The 14974-nt window shown below is 38.9% G+C and overlaps 1 protein-coding gene across 1 annotated transcript in view; it reads right to left on the bottom strand.

Annotated features, from left to right (window-relative positions):
• LOC102789175 (phospholipid-transporting ATPase ABCA1) overlaps positions 1 to 14974 on the bottom strand; it is a 180025-nt gene that overhangs the window by 120262 nt on the left and 44789 nt on the right. The window contains exons 13-14 of the mRNA XM_087838332.1: positions 12932 to 13108; positions 145 to 367 (exon numbers count right to left, since the gene is read on the bottom strand). Coding sequence (XP_087694458.1) covers positions 145 to 367; positions 12932 to 13108 — 400 coding nt within the window. The remainder of the gene's footprint in view (positions 1 to 144; positions 368 to 12931; positions 13109 to 14974) is intronic.

Consider the following 14974-nt stretch of genomic DNA (forward strand, 5'->3'; position numbering starts at 1 on the left):
AATTATCTTCTTTTAGTGCTTAGGTTTCACTCCTGATTAACAACCTTCAGAAGTTCATGATGAGCAAAAAAATTTAAAAAAAACTCTCTAAAAGTAGTTGTGGGTCCTCCTCAGTGAATCATTGTTTAATCATTGTGGAATCACCTTGAGTATAAGGGTAAGGAGGAGAGAGCTGACAGCCAGCAGCAGCACACTGGAAACTGCCCAGCTCAGCCAATAGATGTCGCTTCTCAAGCCCATGATCCTCATTGTCTCCTTAAGCCTGGCTTCTTTCTCTGCGACGATACCCTTAATGATCATGGCGACAGAGTAGATCCAGGCTAAAGTCATGTATAAGGGGAGGGAGCTTCCCAGCGAACGGAGGAACCTGAAAGGTGGAGAGAAGCCAGCCCAGCCCAGATACTTAAATCTGGTGTTAAATCTGCACAGTAACTGGTGATAATATCGCACTTTTTTCATTTTCTTAAATCTGCATACTTTGTGACTTCTACGTAATAGCATTAATTCTTTGAATAATCAATTTTCCTTTCATATTATACACTATATATACACTAATCAGGCAAATATTTTTATGTTTTGCTCATTGTGTGCAAGCAAAATGTCCTTAAAGTGTAAAAAAAATAATTTCTAAATAAGAAAAAGTCAATCTAGTCACTGCGCAAGTCAAATTCTAAGAAGTGGCTGATATAGAAAGGTCAGCGCTGGAAAGTGATAAGTTGTGAGATGTGTGGAAGGGCGGGGTCACGCGAGGGTCGCTGACAAAAATGTCATGCAAGCGTTCACCCATTTATTCTTTGAAGCTTGGACTGAATGTACTGCTCCTCATACTGCGTGTAATAACGGTCCCTTGAAGATTTCCATTACAAGCTCTTGTCATTTCCCTTTTCCAGTGAAGAGGTCACACGTGGCCTTTTGCCAGACATGACTCAACTAGATGAAGAAGGGAAACTAGATGGCTTTTTTGGCTTGTTGGGTGGATTTTTTTTTCTTTCTGAGTTTAATTAGCATCGCTTATCTGGCTGGGGGGCAGTGGAAACAACGACACTGACAATACTACAAACTGTATGCTATAAATTATCCAGGTCTATGAGAAAATCCTATACAGCTCATTTATGACCTTACCGAAAACTCGCGATGTTTTTGAAATAAGTTTAAAGTCTTATATATAGTCTTTTAAATGATGGTGATATTTAGGGTAAAACAAAGGACAAAGCAGGGTATGCTTTGTGATTGGATGTTTTGGCAACACAGGACTGCTTGCGTATCAAAAAAACCAAGATGGCGATGGTCAAAATCTTTAAAAAGACGTTTCAGAAATACAGTCAATAAACCAGTGGGTGACTGTGGGGCGGCTACGTTCCTTATTATATGCAGTCTGTGGACAATCTCAACTTTTAAGTCTATACAGCTAATTTTTTAGTCAACACCGGGTAATTAAAAATTGAACAATGAATGTAAAACCAACATTCAAAAACTAAATCAGTGTTGGTGCTAGAATTTAAGAATACAGGGTTTTATTCTTCTTTTTGCTGAATGCAGCTGCCTGCAGTTATAAATGACTGCATGAAAGCAGCAAGACTGCAAAGCAAACTGCAAGGCATAAAACCAAAACAATGAGCTGAAAGGGGCTAAAACAACAGCTAAAGGCAGTCCTTTTCACACTAAGTACTCATTTTTGTAGATGAAATACATTTGTTACATTTACTCCAGAACCTGAAAAAAAATCACGTTAAAGTGAAAAATTGAACATTGCGAGATGTAAGTCAAAATGCTGCATTTAGTTATATTTAATGTAATAAAATCCTTTTTTGTAGCAGTAATGTATACGTTTGGATGTTTTTCATGTTAATTGCTACTGCTAGTTTATCATATAAAAGCTCTATATGTTTTTAACACAGGTTTTGTATTTAGATTGCTAATCAACAAGGGAACTACATAACGGAGAATGAAATAAAAGTACTTTTAAAACATTTAAGAGTCATGTTTCACCACTCGCACTTTAACAAGTAGTTTTACTTTTTATTTATTTTGTTGTGTGTGCCCGAGTTATTAATCAGATATCAGTGGCCTTTCCGACTGTGAAGGTGGTCTCTGACGTTGTCGTTTGCTCTCTTTTTTTCAGCTCTTCTGCACAACAAATTAATCCAGTTTTAATGACCGAGCGCAAACACACCAAAACATTTTGCAAGGTGATTTCGTGTTATGGGAACAAGAACAATACACTGCTCGGGAGAGTAAATGCGTATTGATTCGCGCTGATCGGTGTTAGTTTTAGTAGCCCAAAATCTCATCAAATAAACAACTTGATTCAGCTGATTTCAGATAAGAGCCAAGTGTGTAAATACATCCATCTGGATGCCAAACGGTAAACGCATTACTTCCTCTGTAATGAAAGAGGAAACAAGTGTAAAATGACAGAGGACTCAGGTGCAGATGACAAAACCGGTTGTTGTCACACCTAATCCAGATACAGCCTTATGATAATTACCATTTGATTTGCTATTATTATTAATGTGCTGAAAATGGCTGTGAAATTATCATTTAGAATGGGCCCGTGATCTGAATACACATCCCGCGTGCAGTTGCTCCTCCAAGGCACTCGACTAACTCAATTTATTGTTATTAATGTTTACAAATTGTTGATGGCTTGCAAACACATTAGGCTGATGGGAAATTACATTTCACCCAGCTGTTCAAATATCACTTTTTATTTACCAGCCACATTTTCCAATTAAACTGCAAAAATTGATTAGGCCAATCTTAAATAACCATCCTTTTTTATTTCATTAACTACGCCTACAAAACAAGGGGCTGTTGAAGAACACGCTCTATCTAAAGGAGACCAACAACGGCGCTGCTGCCATTGTGTGCCATCAAAGGTCCTTTTTTATGATAACACTGATTTCTTGTTATTTCTTAATTGATTTTTTCAAGCTGTGGATGGCTCACACTGATAAGCAACCAGCGAATCTACACGAGATCAATAGATGTGGAGTCAAACAACTATTTTCATTTCTCATATTTAGATATTTGCTAACAAAGAAAGACATAATCGTGCATTCCTATTGCTTCTTTACCCTCTTTGGGAATAATAGCATCTTCTTTTGTTTATGATGTGATGTTACACCTACCTGATGATTAAACTTACAATTCATTATACACCAGGAGCTCTGCAGTGCAGAGGTGCACTACTCGATTGTACTGTTGTTTTCATTTTATTGACCCAGTGTACATTACAAATGTATTAGATGGCTGGCAGAATATCAGATACAGCAAATGTTAATACTGTTAAATAATTAAACTATATAAAGCGGCCCTATCTCTGCTGTTCTTTCAAATTCTATCCGGGGAATGCAGTTTTGTTTAGTAAGCACAGGAGGCCAGCTTTTAGTATTACTTGTTCTAATTTGTCTTAGCTGTCCAGATACAGGGCTGCAAAGAATACTGTGGTCCACACTGGTGCATCAAGTATGTGTCAGGTACTACCCTCACCCTCCCCTTACAGTTAAAATTAAATGTCATGTAAAATTAGCGTGCAACATCCAAGTGGCAAAGAAAGCGTAAATATCCATTTTCTTGGCTACTGAATGATAAAAATGCACTTCTCAGATTAAAAGCAGGCCGCGATTACATCTTGAATTTTAAACACATCTTGCATGATTCTGTTGCGTGCTGATTTCATTAGCAGGAGAGGCCTAATCATCCAAGAATCATCCGTCGTGATTTGATTCTGTGCACGGCAATTGGTTCTGATTAACAACGGCGGGCTTAGCAAAACACAAAGCATAAACAATGCTGTGACCCAAACAACTTGTGACAAAGGACAGTAAGTTTACTGGATGTGTATTTTTTCTTGGTCTGACGTAGCAGCACTGTGAATTTATAGTGTTTTAATGTATCATACATCCTTACATCGTATGCTTTGTGTTTGGCTGCTCACCGAGCGACTCCTTTCTACTGACCTTAACCATGACACTCATGAGCGCACAGGGAACGGCTAGCAGAGCGATGTTCTCTGTGAGCACTGAAAACCAAAGAGCGCCGTTTTGCACACCAACAGCGCGCAGTACTTCCTTGAGCCGGAGTTCCTTCTCCAGCACCAAACCCTTGATGATCATGCACACGGAGTACATGAAGGCCAGTGTCAGGAACATGGGGAGAATGCTTCCAATACTCTGAATGAAGCTGGGTACAGGAGAGAACGAGCAAAGAACATCAGAACAACTACGCTACAAGAAGACTGCACAATGGACATGCTTCACAATTGCTCATTCACGAAACGATGTCCAGATGCTTTTTTACACCATATACATTTTGTTTTATTTATTCTCCACCTACATTTTTTTCAACTTTTAACTTCTGTTACACCCTGGCTCAATACCTTTGAGGTGTTTTCATTTTTACGCTGAGCTAACCTTTTATAAACTTGGTGCATCAGCTCAATTGGGCATTTAGTGCTTCACCTCATGCCAGAGATGATGTATGATTTGATGCTGTTACAACACAATAAGGGGATATTAAACCGGCTCTATAATGCCACCAAAATGCCATGTCAATATCTTCCCCACTGCCAATATAACAAAGTGCTTCCTTTGCTTTATTAGACAGTGAAGGAGAGATATCAAATACATTCTGACAAAGTATAAACTCTACACACCGCTTGTGTTTGCATTCCATAAATATTGAGGGTGTAATGCAAGCAAAGCAGCGCTGAGCACAGATGAACGGATGAAGCACAAAGTGAACGTGCTGTGTTTGAGAGCACAGAGCCGCTTTAGAATAAATATCTCCTGCGAGTCCTGACAAGTTATTTTTAAGACTTGCCAAGTTCGAACACTTACCTCAAACAAGTACTTCACTTAATTGCTAGTTAGCTCTGCATAAGTGCTGTTGAAGAGGTGATTTTGAATATGTTATTTCTGTCTTGCTTTCAATTTTCAAACAGCTGCTAATTGTTTTCTTAAACCTGTGTTTATTTCCTTTTTTTCTATGACGACATTTCACAAACTTGTGTAAAAGTTCTGGACACTTAATAAAAATAAGCGTTTAAACCGCGATGGAAGCTCTGCTACACGAGAGCCTGAATGACAGAGAGAGAGACACGCGCTTGCTTTTTGTGGATGCTCGCTTGCCCTCGCGGGATGGATCACTTTTCAAACGAGGTCTGGAATGCTGCAGGAAAGGATTGGTTGACACAGAGTTTCAAGAGGCTCAGACAACAGAGCAACGAAATCCAAAGTCCTATATAAGATTACATAAATAAAATCTCTTCTTTGAACCCCAAAAATTCCACTTGAGCAGATCACAGAATCAATACACTGAGCAAATTGATACATTAGCACCTTTTCTAGGGAGGTAAGCAGCCTCAAGTAGCGAGTGCATCAAGGTGAATACTAATTCAGGCATTATCTGCTCCCGATTCTACCCTAACATCTCTGTAACAGCTGACAGTCTGCACGAGTTAACTCCTTCTGTGACTTCTCACACCGGAGGCAGAGAAATCAGTCATGCACACTGTGTCTGACTCTGACAACCTTGCCACCAGATGCTTTTGAATTATACATTTGCGGATCGATCAAACTTGCTTAAGTAATAGAACTCCAGGCAGGTCTGTGTTACGGGGCTCCCATTACATTGGCAGGCTGACCTAAATTTAGGAAAGCTAGAAGACTGATTTCTCAGTAAATCGAGAGATAGCAGAGCACAGCCTCCCGGGAGAATAGAGAACTATAGTAGAAAAAAATAAAATAAAAAAATAAAAATAGGTTCTTGTCTCAGTTTCAAAAAAAGATATATTGTTAAATTCATTCAACTGAGAAATTCATTGAAGAAAACGGGTTTATATTTCTACATATGGACTACTTTTAAGCTAACGCAATTTAAAAAAAAACAACCTATCTATGTTCTGACACAAAGAGAATGTAAATGCATGCTGTTTTTCATTTTTAACAGCAAGATCAGACACAGAAAAGCAGAATTGCATTACCAATTTATGTATTAGACTTACAAAACATGCAATTTTAAAATCCGTCTTCTTTTAGAGAAAGACTAAAGTATTAAAGATGATAACAACTGATGGTGATGTGCTGATTTCATAATGCTAAATATAAAATATTTAAAAGAAAAAAGAAAAGAAGAAACTAAGATTTGTAACAAGTAAAAATCAATTTATCAAATAAATAAAATTTAAGGTGGATCATGTTCACAGAGTTCAGGCTAAGTAAAAATGTATTTCTAAGATCATCATTTATTTAGTATTACTCCTCCTTAGTATGCCATTTAATACTATCCTAATCATAATCAAAGTCATAATAATATAATAATATAATTTTTAAATGGCATACTAAGGAGGCGTAATGCTAAATAAATGATGAATTAAGCGTTTCCTAATACCTTAATAATGCTTAATAGTGTGACATTATTTTAAAGTGCTACTGATTCTTTTTTATATTTTATAGTTTTAGATTTTACTTATCCATATTATATTAGTCTGCGGCTTTGCTTCCTTATAATGTGCACTAACTAATGTGTGCTCTGAACCATTGTTCCAGTCTCAGCCTGCATGCCAGAGCAGATGTTCTTTATGTGTCGGTCTGTGTTTAGTTGTAATCACACACGAGACACCACCACAATGGTTCAGTGGAGGGATGGAAGCAGCCAGGTGATGACTTTCCAAGAGGTCAGCACTCATGTAATCTCACCAAAGAATCTTTTTGCGCATGTTCTCAGACAGATTTCACTGTTGGCACACTCGAAGTGGGTCATCGTATGTCCTTGTCTTAAAAGTGCTTTCCAACTAGCTACTACTGCCATAGAGGTCTGATGGAGTGCGGCTGAGATGGTCATAATTCTGGCAGGTCTCCCATCTCTGCAGAGGACTTGTGAAGCACTATTAGAGAGACCACTGGCCTCTTGACCAAGGCCCTTCTTGCTTGCTTACTCACTTTGGCCAAATAGCTAACCCAAGGTGGAGTCTGGATGGTTTCAAACTTCTTTCAGTTCACAATTACTGAAGCCACTGTGCTCCTGGGAACACTACAAGACATAGAAATGGGTTTATATTCTTTCCCTGACCTATCCTTTGCAACAATTTCATCAGACATTTCTACAGAGAGCTCCTGGAAGTTTGTGGCAGTGGGATGATTGAGTGTGAACCACAGGATGTTATATCCAAAGCTGTGTGCCTTTTTAAAAATTTAAAATATAAATTTTAGCTTCTGATTTTAATAATTTTGCAAATTTCCTAAACACACTGAAGAGGAGTATGCACACTTTCAAATGCCTGTATATTTGTATATTTGTGGGAATACATGATTTGCAGCATTCAGGAATGAAATAAAATGCTTTTGGGGGTGGTTCAAACTAATTGCTTCTTCTACTCCCAGTGATTTTTCTAAAACACTGTCAACAAATGTTTGAAAGCTGCAATTTGATTTCCCTAAGTGCTGATTTGTTTGGATGAATGCTTTTAATACAACAAAATAAAGAACAGCAAGGAGCGGTGTTTTAAACAGTGCATAGAGTAAAAATACGTCTTTTTTTTAATTAAAGAGCAGTCTTGAGCTACCCCACATTTTTTATATTTTTCTAGGAAAATAGGAATGGGCGCAGAGATTTATTGAAACAAATACAGTATATGAGGCAAAGGAGTTTGTACAATTTCTAAGCCTAAAAGTCAATATTTGGTGTGACCGCCTTAATTCTTTGACATGGCCTAAATTCTGTTAGTAGCATCTAATTTCTTTAAGTTCTTTAAGGACATTTAAAACGCTTCTTTAGATCTTGGCTTTGATCCTATTCTGCTTCAATAAAGTTGAGGTCCGGGCTCTGGGGAGGCCAATCCATGACTGATGGTGTCCCACTGTGTTTTCTTTTAGTGTCTGTTGGGGATCATCTGATGCTTTTTAGAATTTATTGGTCACCATACGTCAGACCTTTCCTTCTTTCATAATAACATCAATTTTGACAAGATCTTTAACATCGCTGGTTGGAATGGAGCCCCAAACTGTGGGAGAGCCTCCACCATACGCCCTCACACTCTCACTGTTATTGTACCTCCTCTGTACATACTGATGATAGTTTACACCAAAAACTTCACATTTGGATTCATCCGTCTATAATAGCGCTCCCCAACCATTTTTGTGCCACGGACCGATTTATGTCCAACAATATTTTCACGGACCAGCCTTTAAGGATAAATACAACAAAATAACACCAGTACCGGTATCAAAAAAGAGAAGGGAAAAGACCCAGGGAAACGATAAAAACAATAAAAAAATAATGACAAAAACCAATAAAAACCCTGAAAACCATAAATTTCACACCCGAGCCTCAACTCTCACGGCCCGGTACCAAACGACTCACAGACCGGTACCGGTCCGTGGCCCGGGGGTGGGGGCCGCTGCTCTATAAGACTTGCTGTATAATTTTGGCATCAGTTTCCATTCCTTAAGAATTGCTTTTTCACAGCAATTTTTCCACTCAGACCATTCCTAATGAGGCTTCACTGAACAGTAGATTGATCAGCTGAAGCAGCATCCTTCTCTGGGCTTGAGTGTGATGCTGGGCCAACCATATATCTAAACCATTAAGAAAAACTCCAGTTCATCTGGAACTGGAGTATAGTTTTAACCAGTATGTCAATTTCTGCACACTGCACAGAGTTTTTGCAACAAAAAATTAAAGTTCCCCAGTATCCTGCTGTCAGATGTATTTTTTTGTATTTTGTATTAGACACCAAATCAATACATGCACCTTCTGTTCCCCATCCCCTGTAAACAGGGAGAAATGATTTTTGGGAAGCTGGAATTACACTATCCAGCATTAAAAGCTTCTTTTCAGCCGCGGTGACAAAAGGCTCTTTCAGTGTACAGGGAGTCATGCTGGGAATATTTTCTGATATCATTAATACAGCTTGTCGCTGCACAGCACAGAAACACTATAAACATGAAACAAAACATCAATTGCAGATTTTTGCTTGTTACAAGCGTCAGATCTTCTAATTATGCTCGGCTTTTTCAGGCCCTCTCAGTAGTAACGGTGCACACGTCGGGTTAATTAGCCACTGAAGATGGACAAAAGCGTATTCCCCAACACATCCTTGCGTATTTGGCACGTTCAGTGCCGGCCACTATTATCTAACATCAAACCCATGTGAATGTGAAAGACCTATTGATGGGGAGCACAGCCTTAGGATCCAAACAAGGCATGCCTCTGATTCAAGAGCCTGCAATGGCTCAGAGGCCGCTGATAAAGGGTCTGTTTATGTGCTATCAGAGCCCGCAGGGGTCAGGCTTTATCCCGCACTGTCATTGCAGTCCTGTACACACTGTGAATATGAAGACAGTGGGAGCAAATGCAGTTTAGTTATCTCAATTTCAAAATGCCAACAGGGTCAGCTGTGGCTGAAGGAGTCCAGATTGCTCGTTGAGCGCGCCGCTGCCAAAAGCTACGAGGAGGAAATGAGGGGACACGAAAAGGGAATTATTTCCGAGGCAGGTCTGATGATGAGGGTTGGGGGTCAGCGCAGATAATACTGGCTTCTTAGCTGAAGTTTATCAGCGGAGTAGAAATATTGTTTACGTGAGATTAAAAGCAGACCTACAAAGATAATAAAAAAGTGACGATACGGTCTGACAGAAACTAATGATGTCATTGGCAACGGCTTCCTGGGCTGTTGTCATAACATTTCCTGTTGTATTAATATCATATACTCAAACTTAAATGTGCGACTAAACTAACAAAATAAATCACCACCAATGTGAAGAATAAAAAACTAAATACTAAAACATATTATATTTTAACCCTGGAAAACCCATGGGGTCAAATTTGACCCCATGGTTTCCCTAGTAAACCAATGGGGTTGGATCTGACCCCATGGGTTCTCCAGGGTTAAACCTGTGTTTTTTATGCCATGCATTTATACAACACATCTTATGCCTTCTAGGTGGAGAGCACTACTTTCCGAACAGGACATGATTCATCCAAAGACTATGTTCTTTTTAAATAACATTTTAAAATCAGAAATAAGAACTAATAGCCATCTAAATGCGCAGTGTCCTTTCCTTTTTTCTGCCTGGTAACACACAGTTCACGATGAAAACAATTACCAGCAAAGTTCCTCCCCATCATGCCTCTCCGTGTCTAAGCGCATCTGCCTTTGTGTGATTTCACTCTCTATTATTTATAACAGAAAAAGCAGTTTTCGAGTGTTAATAATTCATAGAAATGCCCAAATGTCTCTGCAGAGGAAAGAGTAAATGGTGGAGTGACTGAGGAGGGTACTGCTATGGTTTACGGCTCCTTTTTATCATCTGTAATTATTAATCCTTTGTTTTTAAGGAAGATGTCCGCTGAAGCAAAGAGGCCACTGTGTACCAATAAGCTGCACCATGACTGTCTAATTTAAGATCACAACAAAAAGCTGACCAGAGGGAAATTGTGGCTCTGATTTTGTGGATTAACAGCAAACTTAAAAAATAAAATCTGCTAGCTGTTGTTACTATAGTGATAAAAACAAGTAGAGTCATTTTCCATCTGCAGGTTTTGTATTCTTGGTGCTTCTCGGAGTCGTTTTCAGTGAAAAGTCGGGTTCTGTATCATAAAAGAATGCTGTATATCAAAGATGGAAGCCATTAACTGCATCCAAACATGCTCATTGTGTCCTTTAGTCCCACCCACTTTATGTTTGTGCCAATGGGAGCTCTGAAACACATTACATGGCTTGATAATTATAAAGTTTGAACAGCTTTAGAGTATAAGCTGCTCCAAAGGGCAAAAAAGTACTGTTGGAGTCTAAGGGGAGGGGCCAATAGTGCAAGGACTCATGGGACTGTAGGTTCTGACGCTAATGTTTTATTTACAGTGTTATAAATGGTACTGCAGTTCTGCTGGATCCTCACTGTTATTGTTCATGATGCGAGTTCATGACATGAAATCCAGTGTGTAGTTGTCCTCTTGTTTGAGGGTGGTGTTGAGTGACTAATCAATAATGGTCACTGCACCAGTTTAGAAGGGTTAGTGCTAACAAAGCTGTATTCCAGGGGTTGAACAGTGTATGGAATATAGGAAATGCAAAAAATGATTGGGAATGGGATGTCTTGTGGTTCCTTCTTTTACCTGGGCTTGCCATAGTTCCAGTGATAACAAACATACTCTATGCTAATCGTGTTAGGGCTGTATGGAGGTCCATGGAAAAGTACCAGGCTTCAAGAAAATTTTATAGCCAACTTCTCACTGTCTTTTGGCCCAGTTCCCTCAACAAAAATACAGTGAGATTATTTCACAGTATTTTGTATTATTATTACAAAAACAAACACTTTGTTTAGCAAGATAACCTCATTAAATAATGCTACTTTTAAGATGTTTAATTGAAGTAAAGTCAGGCTCAAGTTTGGCTATAAATGAAACGCACTGTCATCATGGGATTTTAACGTACATATAGTATAACTAAGCTCCTGTGGCCAAAATGACCCCCTATTAACAAAAGCCTTATACAGGCACATACTAGCTTTTAAATTCTGCAACATAATGTATTTTTTTCATGCAATGTGTTGCAGAACAATTATGACAACATGTAGAGCTCCAGACAAAGACGCACCATTCCAGGGCTTGGTTTTAGCATGCGGATCTAGCCAGGACCCTCACTGGATACAGGGTGGGAATTAAACTTGTGATTCAAAGGTGTGGAGTCTTACCACTACACTACACAGATGCATTTCTAAAGGTTGCGTTAACCATGAACCTTAATGCTGTGATGCTTTAGTATGGATAACTTAAAATGACAATACACCTTCTAGATGAACATTTCCACTGGGTTTAGTAGTTTACACTAAATCACCTATCAGCAAAATGTCTCTGTTTTGTTTTGTTTCTCATTTCTCTGAGACAAACACATCACGCAGGGCAATATTCTTCAAAATTGTTCAACAGCAGGCTTGTAGAGATTTGCAGACCACATATGAAGTCATCATTTTCATGTTCCCTGTAACCCCCAGAAGGTTGATTTACTGAAAATTTTGTGCTACCCAAACCACATAATACTTTAAAATTAGATTCCTAATTTCTGGAAATGCATTTGCCCATGGGTCGAGAATAACTTTGCGTGTACTGAAAGTGTGGGTATTGTGTTGTTGGACTTAAATCTCACTGGTAATTATCTTTTCTCTTGATGGCATTGCTGGGTTTTTCCTTTATTAATGGGGATTATAATGTTTTGCGAATAGGAGATTTTTTTTTTCCTGGACTCGGAGGAAATTATGGGCGTAGAAGATTGAGTGTGATACCACGTCGTTTGTGTCCCCAGGTGGATGATCAAACACGATAGAAGCCAGCGATATCAATAAATACATCAAGAACACAGAGGGAAGGCTGCTATCTATCCTTGCATGCAATGGAGCTGTGTTGCACGTGCGCTGCTCTACGCTCACTTTGTTGAAAAGGAAGTACAAAAAAGGAAGGCATTCAAAGTGGTTGCTTAAATAATTCAGCATCCACCAACTATTCAGGAATTTCCTGTGGTTTGACTAAAATCAATAGTTTGGCCTCTCTCTTTTCCACTCGCTAAGTTTCACTCGTTTCCTCCCTCTTGCAGAAAATCAATTCATGACTACATTTACTCTTAGATTTCAGAGTTTCACTATTTACTTTTAACAATGACACAATTAAGGGTGCTCCCCGTCTTAGAGCCTACGTCTGTGATCTGTGACAGCAGAAGGGAAACACATAAAATAAATAAATGGCAAGTTACACAAATAGAACTAAGCAGCTTTCCAAGGGGGAATCTGATAGGTTTAGGCTTAGAGACTGAGGAGAACATGACTTAACTGTGTGGTGGCACAGAGTGGAAAGTCATTGTGTTGCTGTATTTCTCTTCCCTCTTCCTCTATTTACAAGGCTGACAGAAAAGAAAAAAAAATGCTTTTGTACTCACGCGTCATCCACATAGCAAGGATACGGCATTTGCTGGGCAAAAACTCCCAGTGGTTGGGTTTTTGAGGTGTGCGCCCGTATAATGCCATGGTCAATCATATCCTGCAGGTAGGCGAAGCCTCCCCATATATAGCGCAGGTCGTTAAAGGGGTTGTCTCTGGCTCCAGGAGACCATGACCTTATTAAAAGAAGACAGACCATGATGTGTCTTAGCAAAGGGCAAGTAAACTACAACCAGAATGGTCAGAAATACTACCCGAGATTATAAGTTATTTTAGAGGTTATATAGAGCAACAGGAAGTTTTTTTATAAAGACCTCATTGCTTGACAGGACAAGGATCCACTTTTTTTTATATATCTAGCCTTACACCTGACAAATATTTTCAGCTTTCTGCTCATGAGTCTAAGGAGAAGATATATCAGCACTTTTACATAAGCTTTGCAATTTCAGAGAAAACAAGGTGTAATTAATAACACTAATTATGGTCTGGTTCCATTTACATGGTTCGGAGCCCCGGTATTGTGTATGCTCATTGTAATGTACTAAAACACTAAACAGAACTGGATGATAATTAATTTGGTCAGTTACATCTGTGCTACGATGGGTCATAACGTCTGCTGGAGATTGCCTATCACAGCCTATAGCTTTAAACGAAAGCTTGATTAGCATTCAGATTTGAAATGGGGAGAAAATAAAGGCAGGTTCTTTAAAAGGGATCATTAATGGTGAAGTTTAAAGTCAGTTTTCTGTGTCATAAAAGTGGCTCTTGTTGCACTAAATCACTATGGTAACCTGTGCTAGACATATAACCTGGGTAGGAGTGAGCAGGTTATGTTCAGAGTTTTGGTTAAAAATCAGTTTCTTCTTTCATTGACAGCTTAGTTTTTGTTTTATATGTGCTAATTCTCAAGCTGTACCTTACATTATAAATGAAACCCAGCTGTGAAGTTACAGCAGTGCAAACTGTGCACTGATGTATAGATGCAGTATGGAGAGTATCAAGCTCCTAAAGATAGTCTGTTTTAATCTACTGGCATTGCAGCTACTACAGCACAGAAAACTCACCAAGTAGCAACTCAGGCAATAAAATTTGTTTTTCCTTGATCTGCTGACCAAACTATTTCTATATGTCCTTTATTAGGCTATAGGACAGTAACATCTAATGATTAAATGTATGAAGTTTAAAGTTTCAGAGCTCAACTCTGCAGCCATCGCATTAGAAATAAACAGCAGCAAGAAGAGCAGCACTCAGCATTAACTGCAATTAAACTGTTTATTTTATTGCTCTGTGCGCTACATCCTGAGATTAATGACTTTCTGGAGCATTAATATCTCATCTTATTTGCAACAGTGTTGCATTTTACTGTTCCATTTTTCATGTTGTTTATAGATTTTTATCCCCATTTTATCATCATCATCTGATGACGTCTGTGATTGAAGTAGGTGACACTCATAGGGATCATTTTGCACCGAAAAAAAAGTTTTACATGTAAAACGCCACTTAATGTGTGAGCTTGGCTTGATAACCGCTCTCATGACAACTGTTATCTCCTACTGGGATTTAAAATATTTACCCATATATATATATATATATATATATATATATATATATATTTATTAAGGGTGCAACAATACTTGCATCGATATTGAACCGTTCGATACAGTGCTTTCGGTTCGGTACGCATATGTATCGAACAATACAAAAATTTTTATTTATTTTATCAACTTTTCGTCTGACGATGCTGTCTGTGTTGAGCGCTCAGTGGATCTGCGTTCGACTACTCCACCTAGGCTGCACTGTCGAGCACAGATCCACTGAGCGCAGCGCAAGCTAGCAAGACAGAAGCTAAGCTCGTTGCAACATGGCAACTGCCTCAACGCTACCCGAAACTGAACCTCCCCCACCCTCATTCAGATCTGGCGTTTGGAACTATCTCGGTTTTCATGTGAAGTATAACCCTGATGGTAAGCGCGTCATGGACAAAAGTAAAACAGTATGTCAGATGTGCCAGCAATGCTCAATTGGTGGGAACTAGTGCGTTA

The sequence above is a fragment of the Neolamprologus brichardi genome, chromosome 3 (assembly GCF_056152115.1).
Source record: "Neolamprologus brichardi isolate AB-2024 chromosome 3, ASM5615211v1, whole genome shotgun sequence".
Lineage (NCBI taxonomy): Eukaryota > Metazoa > Chordata > Actinopteri > Cichliformes > Cichlidae > Neolamprologus > Neolamprologus brichardi.